The sequence below is a fragment of the Mesoplodon bidens genome (assembly GCF_964165515.1).
Source record: "Mesoplodon bidens genome assembly, chromosome: 3".
Lineage (NCBI taxonomy): Eukaryota > Metazoa > Chordata > Mammalia > Artiodactyla > Ziphiidae > Mesoplodon > Mesoplodon bidens.
The window spans coordinates 117,416,678-117,440,582 of NC_138178.1; the positions used below are offsets into that span (position 1 = coordinate 117,416,678).

Below are 23,905 nucleotides of genomic sequence, written 5' to 3' on the forward strand. Positions count from 1 at the left end.
CTAGACTAGGAGTTAAAAAGAGAAACACCAATGGAAACATGGCCTCAAAAAGTCAGAATATTTAAAGTAATCTGTTATTAAATGTTATTTGGATACAGTAGATTGGATCATTGGTAGAAAATAAAACTTGAATAAATGGCTTCTTTTAAAAAACCTTATATCTTCCCAAATGGATTGTATTTTTAATTAGTAAGATTGTAAAACCTTCCAAGTTACTTCATTTAATTATATTTTTACTCTCATGAGTTTCTGCAGATGCCAATGATTCTTTCGGTTCAGGAACATCTTATTTCTAAATTTCAGCATAATTTAATTTCCTATTTAGCCCAAGGTAGCTTAAAAATAATCACCTTTTTGCACGTAATTACCTTGAAGTAATTAGACATTATCTTAACTCCATTTAGTTGCAAACACATTTTACTACAATTCAAATAAGCAATTAACATTTAATTTTTGAAAGTAAAACATTTTTACAAATTTATTAAACATCCATTACATAATTTAAGCAATTTTATCTCTTCAATGAGCTTTTCCTCTTGACATATTGAGGTATCACATTAAAATACATTATAGCTAAATGTTCTACAATATTGCTGCTAAATCAACAGAAGACCAATTGATCTTGAGGAAAGGTTAATTAATTTGGGCTACAGGTCTCCTACATTGGCCTCCACTGAAAGGAATTTGTATCGATCACAGAAGTTTTCTGGAAAGAAATGTAATAAGCATTTTCGTGGAATTGAGATCAATTTTTTAAAGTGACAAAACAACAAAGTTTTAAAATTTTATCACTCCAGGAATTCTTTTCTGCTATGGCTTATTCAAATCTCTTAGACTCCTGAGTAAAATATTGTTTTTTATACTTTCAGTGAAATCAGTCGGGTATCTAGCTTTCAGAAAATGAAAACAGAAGTTGAGAACTTTAATAGGATTTTGTTTGTTTAACCCCTCCTCCCATAATAATTCTCACTAGTTTATTCTACAATGAGGGGATCACCAAGGGACAATGGAAATTAAATTTTATCTTTGGTTTAAACACTGTATTGGCTCTCGTGTAAGAAACACTGAGCTGCTTTCTACTTGGGAACACTTCTAAGTTGTGTAGTTTCTGAGCAGAACTGGTGAGCTTTTCTTCTTCCCTAAATTTAGTTGTCTTTTTTTATCAATTAAAAAAAATGTTTCAGGCTGGGACAAGGTGAAGGTAACATCTGAAGTTCCCCTCCCCAGCACTATACTCACTCTCAAAACATTTTTCTTGTTTTCTAAAAATGTTTGCTCGGTGGCGTAGTCAGTGGACCGGAGGGCCTCCGGAGCTTTGCACTTGGGTCTAAAAGAAGGTTTTCCCTTCTCCCTCCCTCCTCCCCTCTGGAGACCCCTCCCCCACCTCGGGCGAAATTCCTAAATAAAGCGAGTCCGGTGGACCGCAGCTGAGGGATCAGCATTCCCTTTCCGGCCCTCTTCTGCAGGAGCCTCCGAGGTGAAGAAATATAGATGCTCCACGACGAAAAGGGAGGTGGGAAGGGGTCGCGGGAAGGCGGCGCGCTCCGGGAGGGTCCCAGCACTCCCTCGAAACCACAGATGTTTTCCTCCTGGCCCTGGGGCGCGGCGCCCTGGCCCCGGGCGTTCCGGCGTTTGTGTGTCCGGGTTTCCGAGGAAGGGATTACGCAGCGGGAGCAGCCGCGGCAGCGCGGACGTTGGAGCCGCAGGAGCGGTAACGAGGCGCCTGGCCTTCTTTGTTGACTTTTAGGTCTCGGGCTCAACAGAAGATTTATTCGCTAGGAGGGGAAAATGCCCCAACAATGAAGAACTAACTGCACTTGTCACCTCGAGATGCTTGCGGTCCTTCCTTCTCTCTGCCCTCCTTACCCGGCAACCGGCCGCCCCGACCCCAGCCCGCGCGCTCCCTAACGCACAGGGAACAGATGGCATCGCCCAGAGGTGGCTTGAGGGAGCGGTCAGAAAATCGCGTGAGAAGCCCACGAGGCGAGCCCCGCTCCCCGCCACCCACAGGGCTAGCTCCCCAGGCAGGTCTCCAAAGTGGCCACGGCCGTAAACCCGCGGCGCCTCGGCCGCCGCAAACCCTGAAAAAGTTTCCGCCAAGTAAGAGCAAGAGCTAATAGGCCGACTTTAGCCTGGTGGGCGAATGCGAGACACTGATATTATTAACATGTTAAAGAGAGGGAAGGGAACAAAGTTAGACGATTTAGGTTCAGTGGGGCCGGGTAAAATTCCGAGGCCCAAGCTCACGCCTTTATATTACTTTTGGAATTCGAATTTGCCAACGTTTGCCCGTTGTATAAATATAAATAACTATTGGGATTGAAAGCTTTTTCCTCTCTTTGAGACTTTAACGTCCTTCCGAGAGGCCTCTAAATTAGATTGTGAAATTACTCAAACCAGTAATTTCCATCTCCTCCTTTCATTAGCTGAAGTGAGAGCGGGGGTTGGATCTCTGGATTTTTCTCAAGTGCTACATGGCACCCCTTCTCTCATCTGGGGAGGCAATTACGCGATAATTAAGGGACTCACACAGCTCTTTTTATCTTGTCCGCGGTAAGGAGTGGGGCGATCAAAGTAAAGGCTGTCCAAGTTCAAGCCCTGGCGAGGATGGAGTTCATACACAAGGGCTCAGGCAGGCCAGCCTCTGCTTGGGCTGGTGTTGTTATTGTTGATGTCAATCCGAACGAGGCTTACAAAGAAATAGGTGGACTGGAAAGTGAGCCTACTATCAAAGGAGATTAATGATTTTGTGATCTCAACCAACTGTAGGGGTGTGAAGCTGCATTTAAAAGCTTCTTAGAAGGCAAACAAATCATCAGTTTTAAGCTCTCAGGAAAAAAATTAGAAACAATATTTAAAAAAAATATCTTCACAAAATACAAAATAGCAGCAACCCTGAAATGTCCTGGTGGCACAAAGCTTCCCCTGCAGGAATGAATTAACTCATGCCTCCCCGGGCCCCCTCTAAAGCTACCATGATGGTTAAATTTTGCTGCTCTTTTAATAAAAAGAGGGTTCTGGATCCTCTGTGGTAGACAACTTAATTTTATCAGCTACATCTGATATTTTATTCTTAAGAATTCTCGAATACTTTTCAGATAAAGGAAAATGATACATTGGGGAAGGGGGGAAGGTAGTTAAAATAATATTTGAGTTTATTGTGGAAAGGCGCAAAGGAAGCACAGAAGGCTTAAGACCTTGTCAAAAATTGAAGTAAACATTACCGGGAATAAAGAATCTTAAAAAATCTCAATTCAAGGATATTAAATCAGTTTATCTACCTTTTTATTTATCAACTTTTATTGAATCTCCTTAATTGCTTTTTACTAGCTAGATGTTCATATAATAAACATAAACAAAACAAAATTTTAAGATTATTTTCCTTTTTGTCATTTATATTCAGTGCCCGGACTTTGAAAAATATCATAGTCAGAATATCCATTTTGGATTTAATTAAGGAAAATAACAGAAATCCTCATTTTGTTAACATTTGGTTTATTTAAAGTCCTTAACTGCAAATGATCAAGAACATATTCCACGGCTTAAAATTTATCATTTTCATTATTTAAATCAAAATATTTTAATTACAATCACATTGATAAAAATTAACATTTTAATTTGTAATTTTAACCGTCATTTAAAGCAATTTCAGCTGTAAAGAAAAAAAGAATAAACCATGCAATAAATTAACATTGAGAAAACGTAGAGGAATAATAATGAAACCCGTCTGGCTATACTAACACCATGTCCAACTGTGAAAAGTGCATTAACACTGAATGAAACAAGCACACGATGGCAATAATTAAAATGACCACAATCAACTGGATTTTAGAATCTTGGACCAAATTTTGAAATACATCTCCCTATAACTTATCTCTCCTCTAACATTGTAATATTCCGTATTTTTTTTCTGGAGAAAATATCCTTTAAATGGTATGGATACATCGAAGCTAATTTTACATGTTATGTGACCTCAGAATGATAAGACCATGGCCCTCTGCAAAGCAAGGAACAGAGTTATTCAGGAGGGCAATTCTTGAGGAATTGATTCCCAGGGCTATATATGGGTGGAGAGGAGGGGAGGAGGGTGTCTTTGTAACTTCTTGGTCAGGCAACTCTTTCAAGAGCGTGTATATCTCCTACCTATCACCTCTGTACGTTATGTAAATATATGGAAGATGTACATAGCTGAGCATGTGCATAAATAAGTTCATATATGATATATATGTATCTCATTTTAAGACATCTGCTATCTGAATGTATCTGAAATGTAAGCTGAAAAACAAGTGGCTCTGATGTTTATAATCTGTTTATGATTTGCTGCATAATGGCAGCCTTGTCCTTCAATACTTTTAACAGCCCTAGTGTCTACTTGTTTTCCACCCTTTCAGTTCTTATGGTTAAGAGTATTGCCACAGACCTGTAAACTCCTGTGTGTGTGTATGTGGGGATGGGGGTTAGGTGAGGAGGGAAAAAAAAGCACAAACAAATATTTTACAAGCTTGACCATCTTTCTTTTTTTTAAATAAATCCTGCACAGACTAGAACACGTCTGCAGGTGGAAGAGGAAAGAAAGGGAGAGGGACAGGGAAGTAGGAGGATTTTATATATATACATTTGTGGATCATTAAACTTTGCAGGAAAAATTTTTGTTGGTTGGGGTTGTTTTTTTGTAATAATATACACAAAGCGTTCGGAACAGTAACAAAGTAACAGTCTTTTGTACTGGGGGTAAGATTGTGCACAAAAAAATAAAATAAAAATAGTTGGGATTTTACTATGCTTCTGTCGGCTTGGTATGTGTGGTTTTGTTTGCTGTTGATTTCTCTCTTTCTCTCTCTCTCCTGCTACCAGCAAGGCCATGCCAGACAAACCCCCAGTCCCAGGGAGCTAAGAAGTGTTTAGAACGGGTCTGGAATACACACCTTGGTAGTAGGCCGGCTCCAGGGCTGAGGGCTCAATGGGGCTCCTCGTGGCCACCGAGGCGCTGCCGAGGGGTAGGCTGGCGGGCAATGCGGTGCCATAGGGCGAGTACTGTAGTGCCTGCTCGTATGACTTGAAGTCCAGCTTGTGCTGCTGCTCCGAGGAGGACATGAGGTTGTTGATAGAGAAAGGGTGGTTGAAGGAGTAGTGAGGGTCCCCTTTCAGGTGCAGCTGGGACTCGTGGGGTGCCAGGCCATGCGCCGGGTGGGAGGGGGGCACAGATACCAGCGCCCCAGGCCCGGAGCTGATCGGAGGTGCAGCCGAGGAGGCCGGAGTCTTCAACTCCGAGGCGCCCCCTGTCGCCGCCGCCCCGCTGTGGTCCAGAGTCTGGGGGCTGGCAGCGGGCCCGGGGGCCGGCGCGCCCTCTAGCTGGCCGGCCTTACTGTGCACGCCCCGACGAAGGGGCGAGTCGGCGCTGGGGTTGGCAGCGCTCGAGGGGTCCTTACGGCTCTCAGGGCCGCCCTTGGCGCCGCCGCCGCTCCCGCCCCCGGTGCCTGGCTGCTTCTCGCACTTGAAGCGCTTCTGGCGGCGCAAGTAACAGCCGTTCTCGAACATGTTGCCGGAGTCTGGGTGCAGAGTCCAGTAGGAACCCTTGCCCGGCTTGTCCGGGGAGCGGGCCACTTTGACGAAGCAGTCGTTGAAGGAGAGCGAGTGGCGGATGGAGTTCTGCCAGCGCTGCTGGTTCTGCCGGTAATAGGGGAAGAGGTCCATGATCCACTGATAGATCTCGCTCAGTGTGAGCATCTTGCTGGGCGCCTGCTGGATAGCCATGGTGATGAGGGAAATGTACGAGTAGGGCGGCTTGGCGTGTGGGTAGCTGCGCTTGAAAGTTTTGGCGTCTCCGCCCCCAGCAGCCCGGCTGCGGCCCAAATTGGACGGCGCGTACGCCATGGGGCTCATGCACGGGTTCATGGCAGCGGCGTAGGGGCCCAGGCCGTTCATGGAGGCAGCGGGCTGCGTGCCCATGGCCCCCATGCCGCCCGGGCTCAGCGTCGTCCCCATGGCCGTCACGCCCGCCGTCATGGTATTCATGGCGCCCGCAGAGCCGCCCGGCATGCCAGCAACCGCCCCGGGGCTCAGGCCGGCGCCAAGGCCCGGGTTTGCGTAGGACATGTTGAACGAAGCCGGGGTCATGTTGCCGCTCGTGGTCATGGTGTTCATGGTCATGTACGTGTTCATGGAATTCATGGTGCCCAGGCCCGAGTTCATGTTGCTGACCGGGACCGAGTTGTAGGCCTGGAGCGGAGACAGCGTGAAGAGGCCCCGAAGGGCGGAGTTAGTAGTGGGCGCAGGCAGCCTACCGGCCGGGGCAAATCCAAAAACAAGAGAAGAGCATTTCTGCAAAGCATAGGACTCCCCACCAGGGGCAAACCTTCGGGCGCCCTCCCCAGAACCCGCAAAGAGTTGTCTTGCACGGCAGGGGAAAAATCCTATCTCCGCAGGCATGAAAGACAAGAGCTCACAGAAAATATGTCCCCAGGAAGATGTGTAATCGCCTTACACGCCAGGCTCGGGGGCTGGCTTCTAGGGCCCCTACGTCGCCTCTATCCATGCCACGCGGTATCCCAGTTTCCACCCCAGACCAGCCTCGGCAAAGCGCCCTTTTGGTTAAAAGGAGTTAAAACTCCGAAAACAGAATTAATCTCGGATCCTTTGCTTATTCACTCCACCTTAAGAGTACGGTGGTGTGTATGGCGGTGCAGCCCCGCCCCCGCCCCCAGTAGGGCCACAGCGCCAGCTCGGCACACATCTCACCTAAGCCTGCCAGGCCCGGCTTGACCACGTAGCAGCCTGGGCTGCGCGGGGTGGCCGTTAATTAAACTCTCCCTGATAGAGCAAATCATCCATGGCCATATGACCAAACATTTCCAAACAGCTGGCTTTACCGTCTTAGCAGTTTTCACCAAATGGTGACTTTTTGTTGTTTATTATATTTAGAAGCGGTGTTTTCCATCTACTTGTAGCGATTGTAATTTTAAAAGGGAAAAAAAACTCAGAAGTTAACTTTTGGAAAAAAATTAAAAATAGATCTATAATAGGAGAAGGGGTAGGGAAGGGTGCATAATAATATCAAGGCACTACATACATTTAACTTTAACATGACTTTACAGCCATTCATAAACTTGCACTAATTTCATTACCTATTTTCAGGCCCCTAAAGGCTTGAAAATTTTGGTGACACAATTTGTAGAAATAATCATATTTTTTCCACATTCTGATATTTTGCTGCTGATAATCTCAAAACCTGGCTTTTCAAACTATATACGAATAGTTTCAAATACTTTACAATTCCAAAATCAAAGTCCGCTTATTTTCTCTTAATGCTATTCTACTTCCTAATTCCCAGTTTTAACCTGTAAAGAAGCTCTTTTCATAGAGAATTTAATTGACTAGTGACTGGAGATGACTGTATTTGAATTAAACCTGAGGAAGAGTTCTGAGCTCTTTCTTAAATCATCAGTAGGAGAAAACCCTTATCAATAGCAATCCGAGAATGCACTAGATATGTTAAAAATATAGAGTACAGAAATATAAAAACTATTTCTCTTATTTAATAAAAATAATGATATCCTTAAATTTATTTTCATCACAAAATATGACTTTATTTGAAAACATAAAAGGTGAACAAACAGATTTAACTAGGCACACGTTCTGCTGTAGTATGTAAATAAACTCGAGGTAAGTTTGTGAACATATACATATACAAATCTAAATAAATTAATTACCACGAAAATATTTCCTGATTTTATATTTTTCTGTGCATGTCTTAAAGTATTTTTTACTTTTCTTTTCCTCTTCCCAAGATTATGCAAGGCAGTTTCAGTAAACGTTTTCAATAATGGTAAACTATTGAAGGGTAATCGCCAGCTATTTCCAGACAAATACTTTTAGTAGGTGGTGGTCCTGCCTGTACCTGGTTTTCCTCGCAATCCCTTTGTGCACATTGTAAAATAAACCACATGAACGTGCCACCAAGGGGACAATGAAGAGAAACAGGTTCTCCGCCCGCCCGGAGTGCTGGAGGAAAAGTCAGCTCGCACTAGCGCCACCCAGCGGTTCTAGAGAGGAAGGAGCACACTTCTGCCCAAACGGCTTTTGAAGTTTTACAAAAATTTCGGAATCATTTCATTATTAAGACGCTCAACTTAGCGGCTGCGCGCTTTCATCAGAAGACATCTGAGAATCCAACTGCGGAAGGAAGAGGTCGCCCTGCGGGCGAATTCTGGCTTTTTCAAAGTTGCCTCAAACTCGTGCCGGCGCCCGCCCGCCAACCCGCGCTCGGGACCCGGGTCCGGGCTCTGGCTCCCGCTCTCGGCAGGGAAGAGGCAAGTGCGTCTCAGAGCGCGTGTTTTCAAAGCCAGAGTTTCCTAAAACCGTCTCGCCCTCTCTGAGCGCCGATCGCTGGGATCCAGTTCCCCGGCGGGGCTGCGGATCCGGCTCCCAGGCCCGGCCCAGGCCCGGCCTGGGCTAAACCCGGTGGGTAGGCACCGGTGGCACAGAGGAGGCGCCCCCAGTCCGTCAGCACCCCCGCCCTGCCGGGGGCCCGCCTCGCCCGGCCTCCCCCAGTACGGGCTCCAGGAACCCCCCCGCCTGCTGCCCGCCTCTCACCTCCTGTGTGTCGGCGTAGTAGCTGTTCCAGTCGCTGCTCTCGTGCCCTTCCATCTTCACAGCCCCTAACATCCTGGAGCCACCCTGCTCGATGCAACCATCCAGCCCTGTGCGAAGCGACTGGCAGCCGCGCGGGGCGGGGGGCGGGGAGCGGCGTAGCTGCAGTAAACTGAGCGCCCGCGCCGGCCCAAAGCCACCCTAGCGAGGAGGAAGCCAGGCGCTGCGGGGCGCGGCGTGCGCGGCGGCGGCGGCGGCAACAGGGCGGGAGGGGGCAGGCGGCGGCCGCGGAGCGCGGCGCCCGGGAGCGCCTCCGCGGGAAGTGAGCGGGCGGCCTCTGCGAGATGAGTGCAGTTGAGCTGATGTGGATCTTACGTCGCTCGAGTGCCCACCTCCTCGTCCTCTCCCCATTTGTCCGCCGCACAAAGACGCTCGCACCTACAAAGCCCGAGGTGCACCTGCGAGGCGGCCGCCCGCCAGTCCAGCCGCCGCGCCTCCCGCCCAGCCACGCCGCCGCGGCGCGCGCCCCCTGCGCCCCCTCCCGCCGAGCCCCCTCCCCCAAACCCGACCCTCACTTTGTTTGCCAAGCGGCGTAATTGGTTTAAGCCGACAGGCTGGGGGGAAGAAGGAAATGGGTGGTGGGTGTGGGTGTGTGTGTGTGACCCCCTTTGGAAGAGGAAAAAAGAAAAATAGGCGGGGCCGGGCCGTCTAGCGAGGGTTCTGGATGAGAACGTCGCAGCCGGAGAAGGGATAGGGGCGGTGGCGTTGGAGGCCGGGCTCGCGGGGAAGTGCGGCTACATGACCCCAGGGTCTCCCCAGGGGGACCCACGACCCTCCGGAGGCCCTTGCGGCGGTCCCGTTCCGCGCCCCTCCTGCCTCCTACTCTTCTGCCAGCTTCCAGCCCCCGCCCTTCTGATTCCTGACCTAAAGTTCAACCGCGGGAGACTGGAAAATACAGACTCCCTCCACCACTCCCACTCCCCCGCCCCCGCCCCGGTCTTCAGGCATGATAAAGGAAAAAGCCCCACTTTTGCCCCGTCACTAGAAACTCGGCCATCTGAGCCGAGCTGAGTGACGTTAGGCCGATCCGGGCTCCTGGCTAGCAGAGTGGAGACACTGCCACGAAACCCGTACCTGCGGCTAACAGCAGGTGAGTCACAGCACCGTTTTATATCTTTATGACATAACTTTTTTTTCCGCCTCCGTCCTCTCTACTCCCCCTTGTCATCTGTAGCGATCATAAAGAGGAAGAAACTGAGAACAGATGTCTGTGTGATAGGGCAGGCGGACCCGAGTCGGGCCGTCCTCCCTCTTCCCAGCTCCTCCTCCCGCCCCCCTTCCGCAGCCTCGGGGACTGAGCTGGAGGCGACAGTCTGGTTTCTGATAGGGAAAGGTCAGGGGGAGGGGACATCTCCCTAAATACGCACTGGGAGAGCCTGGGCACAGGAATGCATCTGCTCGGCTAGAGAGGTGCCAGGCCGAAGCCAGCGGTGGTGACGGCGGTGCTTGGTCCCATCTCTGATCTGGAGTGGCCAGGCTGGGACCCCCGGTGTTCGCTTGGTTTCTAGTCAGTCCTGGACATCGGTGGGAAGTGCTCCTCCAAGCAAAGCCTCTTGGCTCCTATGAGGCTCTGGGTAGTGGATTGCCCACAAGTCCTGGGGAGGCCCAACTAAAGTGACTGGGTGATAAGCACTGAGTTGGTGAGAGGTTGCACCTTGGTGCCTGTGTGAGTTTCTGAGTGTGTGTGTGTGTGTGTGACCATGTATGTGTTGTACTTTCCGAGAACCACTAGGTTTCTTTAAGTAGCAATAAAGTCTTTCTAAAAGGACTAAGAATCCGCAAAATATTCTTGTTTGGCAAAGTTTTAAACTGTTATTAATCTCATTTTAAGAAATGTGTTTTAACTTGTCTTCCAAACAGATACCTTCCCCCCCCAGCTTTGTTCTTTTAAATCTTTCTTCCTTGAAATCTGGCAAGAGAATCACGTTAAATCCTTGAACCAAACAAATCTCTTAAATCAGCAGGGGAGCACGAGAGAGTGAAGATGTGCAGTTAAGGAAATAAAAAAGATAAAAGCGTTGGATTCAATTCCTTTTTTTTTAAACAAAAAAAGGAGGGGGGGAGAAACGTCACATTGTAAGAAAAGAAATGAGTGAAATTAAATCCACCTGGAACTCAGTAGAGCAGGAGCCCTCCCCAACTGCAGCCTGTCCCTGTGACTGCAAGTCAGTCCTATCAGTTTGTGTAAATGTATCTGCACATGTGTGGGTCTGCACATATTTCTCAGGGCTACAGTCAGAAACTAATTCTTTTGTGCAAAGTTCCCACCAGCAGCAGGACCTTAGTCTCATTTGTAAAGTACACGGATGCTTAGGCTCCTCAGCCTGATGGGGGGATGGGGGGACTTTCAGTGCTAATGAGCTTCCTTGTTCCTCCCCGCAGTGATTCTCCAACGCCCTCTTGGCTCTTCAACCACATCGAGCATGACTAGGGTATTTTCTATGGGTAATAACAACTTAGTAATAGCTTTTATGGTGCACAAAAAGCCGGTGCTTTAAGGGAAAAACAAACCAAACAAAACACTGTAACCGTAAAGGGGGTCAATTAGAAAATCAAATATTCTTCCTTTCAGCCCACATCTCAAACCTACTAGGCCTCATCTTAAATACAAAAAAATCAGCTTAAGGGGGAACAAGCGCCCACTTTTCATAGGGGATGGCCAAAGCGAAGTTTCTCTAGGGCTTCTTCAAAGCCCAAGATCGGTGGTGAAGAGTGGCCTCTGCCAGCTTTAGAGCCTTGATCCAGCTTGGGGGTTCCCGGGTCCGCGGCCCGAGGAATGCCCGCGATCACAGCGCCTCCTGTCGTGGGAAGGGAACGCTGAATCCTCCCGAAGGCGCCCCCCACGGAGCGCCCGCAGGAGAGATTGGAATCCCGCACGCCTCCCTCAGCCAGAGAGTTTTGGTTCATAGAGCTGACTGCCCGAGGCCAAGAAGAAGGAAAGGTGGCAGCTCGGTGAGCTCCTAGCCTCTCTCCATCTCAGTGGCGGTATTCCAAGACACCTAACAAGTTTAGAAGGTGAAGTTCTAGTGTACCCAGATGTCTGTCAGTCATTTCCCCGAGGTTTAGAAAAGAAGCATCAGAGCCATGCTGGGTCTTTGATTTGGAAAATAAACAACAAACAAATAAATAAATAAGACAAAGCTGCTGTCTCTGGGTTGCTGACCAGTACACAGCCAGGTGACGTGCCTGGCTGCTGCAGCCATTTCCAACCTTTTCTCCCAAATAGGCCCTGTCTTTACTCGTTGCAGAAGACTGCTGCGCTTTCCGGGGAACCAGACCTTACTTCAGCATCGGGAAGGCTGCGGGGGGCGGGACTCGAGGCAAGGGAGCCCCGAGGGCAGCCACATGGCGGCTCCTGGGGCGTCCCGGGCCAAACTCTTGGACCAGGGAGAATAGCGCGAGCCTGGACTGGCCCAGGTAGCGGGGAGGACAGGCTCCTTAGATGGAGGGAGTCGGGGCAGTCAAGACGGTGAGGTGCGCGGGTACTCCAGGTGACTGAGGAAGGAGGAAGGGGCCCCGCCCTTCGCGGAAGCTGCGCCTCCTAAGCCCTTGGGTTCCGCTCCCCGCGCAGTAAGGCCAAGGGAGCCGACGGCACGTGGTCCACCTGCCAAGCTCGACCATCTCTGCTTCGCTTTCCCAGCATAACGTGGCTGGGAGCCCCTTCCGCAGATCTTCACCGGGGCAGGGAGAAGCAGAGGGTGATGACTGCGAGAGAAGGAAGGAAAGGCCGGGGGCTCGCGCCTCGGGCCCAGCTGGCTGCCTTTGGCGGCACTAGGTCCTACCTGTACAGCGGGGCCGTTTAGCCGGATGGGCAGAGAGCAGGTCCGGGCCGGGCCGGCGGGGTCAAAAAGTCTGTCCCCTTTCCCCTCCAACCCTCCCCACGACGAGTCTCAGCCAGATCTCGGCCGCGGCCGTGGGCCCAGCCACGTTCGCTGCAGAGTGGTTCCTGCCCCTCTGCAGGCTCCCACCCGCCACCCGGATAAGAAGCTTAAATCCTCCACCTCCCGGGGAGAATCAGACGCAAAGAAACTAAGACCTGTCGTCTTTCACGCGGTTCAAAGTCGCCCGGGTCCGGGACCGGGGTCGGTTTAGGACTGAGGAAGGCCTGGGACGCTGCAAGCAACTGTTTGCTCTTGCTTGTGCCTGGCCTTCGAGTACAGAGGTGTGTGCCGGAGCTGGGAAAGGGCCGGGGCGCCGCGAGAGGGCGGACCCCCGCGCCTGCGGTCAGCCTCGCGCCCACAACGGCCCGAGGCGCGGCCTTCGAGTCCGGCCGCTGCCCGGACCAGTGCGAGGCGCAGAAGGGCAGAAGAGAAGCACCGAGGTCCTGTTACGTGGCTGCCTCTCTTTTCTTCTCCTTTACTTTTGTTTCTTTCCGTCCTTCCTCTGCCCTTCCTTCTATCATTAAGTCATTAATTAAGACATTAATTCACAATTCACAAGACGTCCGACCCTCAGTAGGTAGGGGCCAGGGGACCGCCTTAACCTGTCTTGTCTGTTACGTGCGGGGAAGTCTAAGTTTTCCGGCCGCAGCCCTGGCCGGTGTTTCTGTGTGTGTGGATCAACACATGTGCACATCTAAGGGCTTTCACTTTACTGAAAAAAGTTTAATGTAACATTTGAATCCCAATTCTTTACCACTGGGTGTGTCCCTTCCCCTACTGCTCCTGGAGCCGCTGCCGGGTTTCTGAGCGATCCGAGGCGCGGGCCTGGCTCGCCCGCAGCCGGATGCCAGAGCCGGAGCTACTTTCCGCCCGGCCTCGCCCGCGGGCGACACAACCGTCTCTCTGGCCGTGAGAGCCAGCATCTCCTTGCCAAAAGCAACTCTCATTTTCATGTATTCAAACGAGAAATGTTGGGAAGGGCGACTTGCCCTCCTGAGCAATCACTAGCCTTGGGAGGTAGAAGTGTCCGGTCGGTCCTCGCAGAGAGCAGGAGCCTCTCTCCCTGGAGGGTAGTGCACAAAGCGCCCCCCGGCCAGGCCTGGTCCCCACGGCCGTCGCGCGTCTTCAGGCAGCTGTTTCTCCGAGTTACCGACGACTGCTTTATTCACATCGGTCAGCACCAAGTGCCCCAGTCCCAACTAGTCTCCCCTCACTCCTGCACGCCCCTGGAGTGCTATCTCTGCTTAGTGGTGCCCATACTTTTCCTCTGGCTCCTTGAAAACCTCTAGGGAGGGGGTGTTGGGGGGAGAAGCTGGAAATGCGCGCTTCAGAGTTGAAAAATTAGAGGGAAACGTGACAAACTTTTAGGTCTGAGAGCAGAAAAGGACTAGAGTGGATGAGTCCCTACTGTGTGCCACCGACGGGGAGGGTGGGTGGGGGACTTTGAGATCCCGACGTTTTCCCCGTATGCTGCTCCGGCTGTGCAAGAGCTAAGAGGCTGGAAGCCTGGGCATTGGTGTTTCAGAACCTCCAAATGCGCAGAAGCTCACGCTAGTGGGGAGCAGTGATAGAAACCGAGGGTCGAGGCTGTTAGCTTAAACCTCAATCCTTCCCTAACAGTCGACGAATGTTTAACATCTCAGTCCCTGAACCGCCCCCTTCCCCATCCACCCGTCTCTCCCGCGCCCCACCACACATAGACCCAGGAGCTTTCCCACGGCCCTTCAGTCTGCTCTGATGGTTTAACTTGGGCTATTCAAATGTGATTACCCTCAAATTTACATAGTTCTATTTAACACATGCTTTTGTAACAATTATATAAATCATATCCTACACATGCGGGGAAAAGGGTAAAAATACATTATAGCCAGGCTTTCCGCATTGTATTGGCTTCCTGATCTCTCTCCTAATTTTAAAAGTGTGCTTTTGGATTGGCATGGCATGACTAGAGGGAGGTTACATTCATTATTTAAAATTAAAATTCGATTGGACAACACTATTGAGTGGCTGTTTTGGGACTTCCAGCAAGCTATTCCAGAGCTAAGATCAGAGGAAAGTTTTGTTTTAAAAATAGTGCATCTGCTTGAAGCCGCTTGATTTTCCTTGTCCTAAGGGTCACAAAGTAAAACCAGTACTTAGCTCACATTGCAGTGAATTTGCTTCTAAGGAGAAACACTAGGAAGAGGTCTCCTTGGCAGCATTCCCTTTTGCTAGGATACTAGCAAAATTTGTAGGAACTCTCACCACTTTCTGAATGCTGCCATCCTGGTTGCCTACTGTAAATGGATCAAAGTAAGGAAACGCAGCTGTCAACGCTGGGCATTACCTGTGGCAAGTCCAGTGCAGCCTCCCTGGGTCTGTGGTGAGGACTTTGCAGACCTCCCCAACCAACTGAGGTCTACCCTCCTTAGGTCCACACCCTGCTCTAAATTCCTGCCGGGCTCTTATCACTCCTCGACAGCAAATTCCGTTTGTGTCTTTTCATTCTTTTCTCTCCCACACTGGATTAGAAGCTCTCTGAGGGTGGGGACCACAGTTGTCTGCAGGGCCAGAGCAGAGCCTGGAGCATAGTAGACTTCTATGATGATTTGTTGACTCAATCACTGAACTAACTGCCCCAATCCAGAGACTAGCCAGGTTGATATCAGATGGGAAAGGATGCTAGAGCCTAGAAACTGTATCCACTGGCTCCAAAGTCTCCAAGTGAGAGCACCCCAGGGACGCATCTCAGTCTGGTGGGCCTGTGAAATGAATGGACTAATGGACAGTAGAATGAACAAATGGATGGACAGATATTTCTGGCAGAATGGCCAGGGTCTCAGAACCCTGGAATCCTGGGGCTTCCAGGCCCTCTGGGCATGGCTCTTCCCCTGGCAGCGATGCTTAATTTTAACCAAAATCATCGTGGTGACATGATCAAATGGGAGATGCCCCCACCTCACCTGTACCTGTCTTTTGGCAGAATCAGTGGCCGTGCTTTTCCATCTAGGACCGTCAACGTGTGACCCAAGGCAAATATTTTACTTTCCCCCGCTGTGAAAAGGCAGCAGCGCACCTTTCAATAAAGATATCGATTAAAAGTTAAAGAACCCCATCAACTTTCCATCAGGCAAAATGTTTCACTCGGAGCTGTAAAGGAAACCTCCGTGTTTAAATAATATGTTTAAATTGTCCAAGAAATGAAGCCGATCCCACGCAGTGAGAAGAAATAGCCTTTCAGCAGATCTGCTAGTCCGGGGTTGTGCTCTCGGGCTTCCAGCGGGAGGCTCGCTGAGTTCCCGCCCTGGCTCTGGGGGGCGCCTGCGGGGCGGGGCGCGAACAGGGCCGGGTTGCGCAGGGCGAGTCACAGATGTGATGCTCCCGGATGCCAGACGCTCAGCGCGCCACGGAGGTGGCAGCGCGCTCGAAATTTATCAGGCTTTTACCTTAATTGTCTTCCTGTTTTTAGGATCTAAAGCATTTTAGTCCACACACCTTCCCAGTGCGATGTAATGATTTTCTTAAAGGATCACTGAACCTCTCAGAACCTGCCATGTTGTTACAAGGTATTAACTGGAGACCCGTCGTGTCAACTTCTCCTCCTGAAGTTTTATTTAACAGGAAACCATGCGTGGGAGTCCTTGAGAGAGGATGCATGTCTGCCTCCTCTTCTGGACTGCTGTCGCTCGGGAAGCCACCTGGCAGCGCGATACCCCCCAGCCGCATCTGGTGTCCTTGATGTGAAGTTCCCCTACACCCCACCCGCACCGGCGTTGTGAGCTCAGCCAAGGCTCGGATGCCGCCCGGGAAGCTGAGCGGCAAACTCCCTGCTTTCAGACCACGCTTTCTTCCCGGGGCAGCTACTCACGGGGACCCCGGTCCCGCGGCCCGGGAGAGGGGCTTGGCACTTGGATGGAGCGCGACCCACCTTGGAGGCTTGGGCTTCTAAGAGATCTGCTGTTGGTTTGTTTTCTTTCAAACGCTTTCGATGACGCAGTCGGCGGGGTGGATCCCACTCTCCTCACCCCTCTGGCCTCCTTCTGCCAAAATACCTTCCATTGTGAATGGCTACTCTCCTCTGACCTCCTCATGACCCTCCCCTCACGCCCCCCCAAGAGAAGTGGTTTCAATAAATAAAGCACAGTGCTCGGGTTGAAGGTTTACACTGGGGCGGAAGCTTCTAAAACTCCTTCGGGTGCTGGAATAGGAATAAACCAAGGCATTGTCCCAAGAGATGGGAGAGGGAGGAAGCCTGGACTAGAGAGGATAGGAGGAGATACAGGCAGGATGTTGAAAGGGGTGGAAGGGCGTGGTCAGGAGTTTGGCTACCCTCCAACCGACCTTGAATTTGCTGGGGAACCCAGACAGATACTTCGGGCCTCAGTTCCCTCCTTTTACAAATGAGGAGCCTGGACTTGATGCCTGGCTCCCAGCAGCTGTCACTTGTAGGAACGAAGCCTGGAGTGGCTGGTGCAACAGTCAGGCCTGAAGACCCCACCCAGGGGAACCAGGACCTGTGTGAACCGAGGAAGGAAACCATTCTGGTGATGGAGGGTGAGGAGGTGTGACTCATCTTCTGGAGTGGTGAAGCATCTCTCTGTGAGGGGCGAAGACTCTGGGATAACAGGTAGCAGAAGATTTTCCTCCTGTTTGCTCTAGTTTTGTGGTCTATGTTTCTCCATTAATTTTGGGCAAAAGCCTTTTCCTTTTCCATTTCCCAACATCTCCAAAGACAGCAAGCAGCAGCAGCAAGAGTAGAGGCTGTGTTTCAGTTTCTCAGACCAGGCAAAGCCTCCTCAGCTAGGAAGCAGCTGCAGCGCTCTGCACACTCCCTTGTGCAGGGCTGGCACCTCTGAGGCTGAGGGCCTCTGAGTCTTAGTCTCTCATTACACAAGCCCCAACCTGGCTTCTTCATGCAGTTGACAAGGACAATAGGGTTTATGTTTAAGATCACAGATTTGGAATCAGATCTGGATTCCAATCTGTACTCTGCAGGAGACTTGCTCTCTCTGAGCCTCCGTTTTTTCAACTATAAAATGGGCACATTAGTACCTGCATCGCACCAGTTGAGTGCAGAGTGTAAGTACAATAAATGGTAACAAAAGTAAAGCGCCTTCGCAGAACTCTAGGAACCTGTGTGGTGCTGGATGCTGGAACATGTAGTGGCAGGTAAAGTGAACCTGCATTCTAGGCGCCTTCGGCCCTCCCTTTTTACCGGTCTTTTCCAGGTGGTCACAAGCCAGGCTCCCGGAAATCATGGTCTCTCCCGGATACAGATGGCAGGGAGGAGGAAGCACCCGCGTGGCTATTGAGCACAGGGCCACAAGCCCAGCCACATCTCGAGCGTCCATCGCGACCCTGACTAGAATCTCCTCCCAATCTCCCCGAGCGGCAAGCGGCGGGGCCGCCCTCTGGGGAGCTGGCAATGGCAGATGAAGGTTCGGAGGCTGCATCAGGCACATCTTAAGGACTTTCTGGTGGGAGGAGGCTCAAGGGGCGAAGAGATGAGAGATCCCGTGCCTCCGGACCCCTAGGACACGCAAAGCCTGCCCAGGGCAGCCAGACAAATTGTCTTTCCCCCCACCCTCCGGTGAGAGGAGGGAGGTCCAGCTCCAGAAGCCCTTCGTTGCTTCTCCCCCTCCCCACCGTCGACGGGGCACAGGCACACTAGGTGGACCTAAACCATCGTCCTGGCTCCGGTGGCCTCAGGCAAGACCTGGGGCCTGGATCCAGGAAGCATCCCTGTGGGAGAGGTGAAGGGAGTGAGTCTGGGCTTCTGGGAGGCTATTCCAGCTATTCCACCCTCAGCACCTGAACTTGGGGAGCACTGAGGTGAGAAAGCAGGACGCTTGATTCGCCCAAACACTTTTTTTCTTTCTTTTTGGGATCACCCTCTCCACTTCCCCTGTCCCTGTCATGGACAGAGTTAGAAGAAACCACTTAGGACTCATTTGGAGAAGTATCACTTAAGACATTTTCTAAAGTCCTCAAAACCTGAGACAATACTACTGCAAGGGAACTTTAGTTCCTGTCTTTTATAATTATTTGATATAGATTCCCTTATAAAAATGTTGCTTTCTGGTAGTCCAAGTCCATCTGAAATGAAGCAAGCATGCTGGACTTATGTCTGACCTTTCAAATATTAAAGACCCTAAACAGTACTTTGCATGTGCAAGAAAGCTTAGTGGGGCACGGAGGTGCAATCAAGACAAATAATTATAGTATATGAAAAGACCAAGCCACAAAAGGATTTTGCCAGATACATATAGATTCATCTGATGAGGTGAAAATTCACGAGTTGATTAACGCTTCCTACTGAGGAGGCTTGGAAGAGCTAAAGTTTTGGGGTGAATCCCTGGAGCTCATATGAATAACAGCCCACATATTTCAGACAGAGCTTGGATGGGCTAAGAAGGTCCTGTGTACAAGGTTCTAGTAAGTTTCTGAATTCTGCTTCACTTAGTAATAAGGGCCAGGCAGATAAAATAAAATATTTCCTTCCCTGGAGGACAGAAAAACAACACATCTTCAAAGCTTATTAATTTTCCTTGGATTGGTATTGGGGGAGGTGCATTCAGGGGAAGTGGGCTGGTACACAGAAGTCTCAGGCAGCAAGGGATCCCTAGCTAAATGCAGCTTCTGTTTTTACAGCTTACTTAGGGAGAGTTGTTAGTTTTTCTAAGCATAAACCAAGCATTGGTTCTCTAAGCTCAGTGTTTAGGCTACAAAGCATATCCAACAGTCTTACATGCTTACCTTTAGAAAAAAATGGTCTGACCCCAAACTCAGCAAAATCTCTAGTGCATTACCATACTTGGAGAACACCTAAGCAAAGCCCTTTGGAAGTGTAAAGTGTAACTGGAATGTCACATACCATCCACTACCTCCAAGAAAAATAAATCCTTAGTTCTCAGCCAGGTACACCTGCTTTGGACCAGGCTTATTAGTGTTATTTGTATCTTTTCTTTTCAAGTGGATAGTCTTACTCACAGACTTTTCTTTCTGCTCTGTGCTTGCTATTTTTATCTTACCTTAAAAACCCTGAGATCAGGCCTGGCGCCAGACTTCTGAGACACCCCAGGGAAGGGTGATGGCTAGCTTCCCAGGGGTCCATTCCTGAACTCTGTAAGCTCAGGTGTTAGAGTCAAATCAGAGTTCAGGGTCAGGAGGGGAGCCTGGCATATGTTAATTAGGTCACTACAGGGAAAGTAGGTGAACAGGCTGGGGTGAGCAATGCCAGGGAGGACCCTAAGGCGGGGAAGCTGTCTCAGTTCATTAGTTTCTGTGGATTAAAGCAGTACAGGCAAATTTGGGTAGTAGACTTTGCTAGTTATTCTCTGTTATTCTTCTGAGCTTCCTCCTCTGTTCTGTCCTCTGCCCCAGAGGCCAATCTCTATGGGGGCACATTACCCAGTTTTCCTTGCCATGGGATTTCCACTTGGATTTGGCCAATGTGGGGATAATGATGCAGGCATGGAGAGAGCAGGAGGCCAGAACAGTAGGAGTACTTACTCCTGCTTTCTCCCTGCATCAGTGTGGCTTTGTCCTTAACTGCCTCTGTGTCTGTAGCTCCTGTCAGGCAGCTCCTCTTCCCAGTTTCAGCTCTCACCGGGCTCTGCTAACACCTCTTTGTTTTTACCCCCTTTCCCCTTCAGATCAAGGGTGGTAATACCTTCCTGCTGTTGCTAGACCTTGAATGTTAGTTCCCTTTAACCCCGCCTATACCCTGTAAACAGTTCTTTCCATTCTCTGTGTGTATCCCCCCAACCCCCTGCCTTTTGAGCATGTCATCTGTCCCCTGTGGGGATCTAACTGATGAGGAGAGGAATGGAAGTCAAACACGATGTCTTTAACCCTTTCCATTGTGATCTTCATATAACTCATCAAAAGGCTCTACTCTTTCCTTGTCACCATGGTGGGGTGCAGTTGTGAAGGCTCCAGGGTTTCTGTGGTGGTTGCTTTCTGCAGGCAACGCTGCCTTTGGGTCTAGCAGGGGAGCAAACTCTGAGTATATTTGTTTTATATTCGCCGTGTTAATTTGCTAATTTGCGTTTGATATCATTGTGAAAGTAATTGATGTTAAAACCAAATACTGATAGCATCCAACGTTTTTTTTTTTGTTTGTTTGTTTTTAGCTCAGTTCTCCCTGTACCTGTGCTCTGGCAACAACTTGGTCTTGACTAATGCTAAATCAGTGATATTATTTAGGTGTGTCTATCAATGAGCACTCTCCATGTCCCAGGCTCTGTGATAGACACTAAAGAGACTCCATTTAAGACGAGAGTTTTGCCTTCTAATGATTGAAACGATTCTTCAGTATCATTATTGTTAACTTTTGCATATCTCTATTATTAGGAAAAGCTAATAAAAGTGAACTTTCTGGATCAAAAGACCTAAGTGTTTAAGACTTCTGAGACATTTTGCTACACAACATCTCGCAAAACAGCAACAGAAATCCTCACTCCTATGCATGTACCCTGTAACTTTGTAGTGTGGCAAAAATTACATACAATTGTTTTAATTTGCATTTCAGAGATTACTACTGAAGTTGAATATTTTTATATTTCTATTGGTCCTATATATTTCTTCTTTTGGGAACTCTTTTCACACCTTCTTTAGCCAATTTAAAGTTTTGAGTGCTTATCTATTTATCATTTAAAGAATATTAATCCCATGTCTGCCATAAATACTGTGAGTTTTTCACCAGGTTTTCATTTACACTATAATTTTGCTTATTCTTAAATGCATGGATTTTGAAGAACACATCCATCAATATTTTTATTTATAGTTTCTGCCTTTTGTAGTTCAATGCTTACAAGTCTTTTCTACACCTGCTACTCTTGTATATAACAAAATCTTTTTTGCAGTTGGAAATTATTATATGAAGTGAAGGAATAACCTTTATGATTTATTTTCCAAAAAGTTAGACCTTGGGGCAGGTCCTAATTGTGAGGGGCCTTGAATTCTCTTTGGAAAACTTTGTTTGGAATTTGTTCTGTGAGGATACGTTGGAGGTACAGAAGCTGAATGTTACATTGGACCTTCCTTCACTTGCTATGTAGTGAACCAATAGGGGGCTCCAAAACTAGATGACAAGAGGATGGGTAGGTGGCAGTTTGAGAGTGACAAGAACTAGATGAAATCAGTGTTTCAGTGACTGATGAGTAATTTTATGTTGCTCTTTGAGTTTAAGTTCTCTCTCTTTATGATGGCACCATAAGTATTAACATTTTCATACGAAGGCATTACAATATCAACAATGAATCTGAAATGCTTTTAGATTAATAACTAACTGCTATTCCTCCTTTCTCTCTCTTGCCCCTCTTCCCTTTCCTTCCTTTTCCCTTCCTTCCTTCCCTGCCTCCCTTCCTCCCTCCTTCCTTCCTTTCCCTCTTTCTTCCTCCCTCCCTCCCCTCCTCCCTTCCTCCTTTCCTCCTTCCTTCCTTTCCTTCCTTCCTTCCTCCCTCCCTCCCTCCTTTCTTTCTCACTCTCTCCCCCTTCCTTCCTTCCTTCCTTCCTTCCTTTCTTTCTTTCTTTCTTTCTTTTCTTTCTTTTCTTTCTTTTCTTTTTTTGGTGAAAGCAGACCTAGAATAGAGTTCCTAGTACAGCATTGATTACTAGCTAGGGGACCCAAGGTAAATCCTTAATCTCTTTGAACATTAGTACCTTATCTATAAAATGAAGCTAATAGTATCTAGCTTATGGATTGTATTATCCTATGATATAGATATCTGAACGCTTAAGCACTGTTGTTGATTATTAAAAGTACTAATGAACAATATTTATTTACCATTTAGATTGTTTCCTGATCATATGCTATACATATTTCAAGGTTACATTAATTTTTGAATTTTTCTAGTTTAGGAACATGGCCTATATGTTATTTTTTTTTGCAGCATCCAGGATGGTACCAAGAACAATTAGTCACTTCCTAAGCACTTGGTTATTTGCTTATTACTTTAATTGGCACAGAAAAGTAATTTTCTTATTGTCTGAAGGGGTTACTCCCATGCTTAGAATGAAGCTGCCCTCATGGAACACCCACAGGGCGTGAGATGTGATGTGGGAGGCAGGGCCTTCTCTGTAGGATGCTTCTCATTTTGTGGGCATTCAGCAACAATTTTTGAACGCATTATGTGAGGGGGTAAAGCAACAAACCTTCGAGGTAAGAGTATTATCTTCATTTTACAGATGAGGTTACAGAAACCCAGAGAGGGAAGCACTTGCCCAAGTGGCAAAGCTGGGCATCCCTACCTAGCTTTGTATGCGTATAGAGCAGGAGCTTTCCTCAGGGAGGCCTAAGGATGTCTGAGTGCATCCACCTCCACAGGTGGGCTGCTCTGAGTCCCAGCACCAGGGAATTGTACACAGGATTCTTTTATCTTGAACTTCTGGGAAGCATATTGCCCCCCTTCCAGCATCTGGAGTCCTGTGGAGGACTTCCAGAAGGTTTTATTTGCCACTTTCTTGATCTCGTTTATTAGTTGCTTGGGTATTTGGAGAAAGACAGGTTAGTAGAGAGTAGAGGAATATAAAATAAACATTTGAGGGCCTGCTAAGTGCCAGGCACTGAGCAAAGCACTATCATTTATATGATTTCATCTAGTGGTTTTTCTTTTTCTTTTTGCCTTTTTAAACAATGATGAGATATAACACAGGAAAATGAGCAAGACAGAGAAGGCGTTATCTAAAGAAACAACTCAAACGGCCATCACCAATGTTAAAAACTTGAACAGTGCCAGCAGCCCAAGACTCTGCCTCTACTGCCCACCCGCTCACCATCACCTTCTCTCCTCCTGAGATGACTACTATCTTGAGTCTTACAGTTATTACTTTTTTGTGTTTATTGGTACTCCATCAGCTGAGCATGCATCCATAAGCACTATAGTTTTTGCTGGCTTGGGTTTTAAGCTTCATTTGAATGGAATGGTACAGTAAGTACTCCTTTGGGTATGGCTTCTTAGTTCAACATAACATTTTTTAGAGATTCATCTTTGTTGTTCCCCACAGAGAAAGTTTCTTCATCTCCTTCAAGTATAGTATTGCATTTCAGAATATACCACAATTAATTTACGCATCCTACTTTTGATGGATATTTGGGTTTTTACCAGTTTTTAGCTATTATGAATGAAACTGCTATGAATATTGGTGTACGTGTTTCTTGGTACACATGTGCATGCATTTCTATTGGGAGTGAAATTGCTGGGTCATAGAGTTTGTGGATATTCAACTTTAATAGATAATGCCAGTTTTTGCTCCTTATAACCTTTCTTAGCTTGGACATCAAAAACTGAATATGGTTGAACCCGGTATTTTAATAGGAACTCTCCAGAAGTCTGAATATCATGCCTTTGATTTTAAGATTATGTTTAAGAGTTGGGCTCTAGGTGGAGAGC

The 23,905-nt window shown here is 48.3% G+C and overlaps 2 protein-coding genes across 2 annotated transcripts in view; one reads left to right on the top strand and one right to left on the bottom strand.

Annotated features, from left to right (window-relative positions):
* Nucleotides 1-3,257: 3,257 nt before the first annotated feature.
* On the bottom strand, nucleotides 3,258-8,733 carry FOXA1 (forkhead box A1). The gene is made up of 2 exons (XM_081228543.1): nucleotides 8,593-8,733; nucleotides 3,258-6,219 (listed from the first exon to the last, which is right to left on the bottom strand). Exons 1-2 carry the CDS (start codon nucleotides 8,662-8,664, stop codon nucleotides 4,891-4,893), a joined length of 1,401 nt encoding a protein of 466 aa, XP_081084669.1. The 5' UTR covers nucleotides 8,665-8,733; the 3' UTR covers nucleotides 3,258-4,890.
* Nucleotides 8,734-9,653: 920 nt separating this feature from the next.
* The window catches only part of LOC308614072 (uncharacterized protein), a gene marked incomplete at its 3' end in the record, with an annotated part of 185,838 nt that continues 171,586 nt past the window's right edge, over nucleotides 9,654-23,905 (top strand). The window contains exon 1 of the mRNA XM_081228281.1: nucleotides 9,654-9,739. The remainder of the gene's footprint in view (nucleotides 9,740-23,905) is intronic.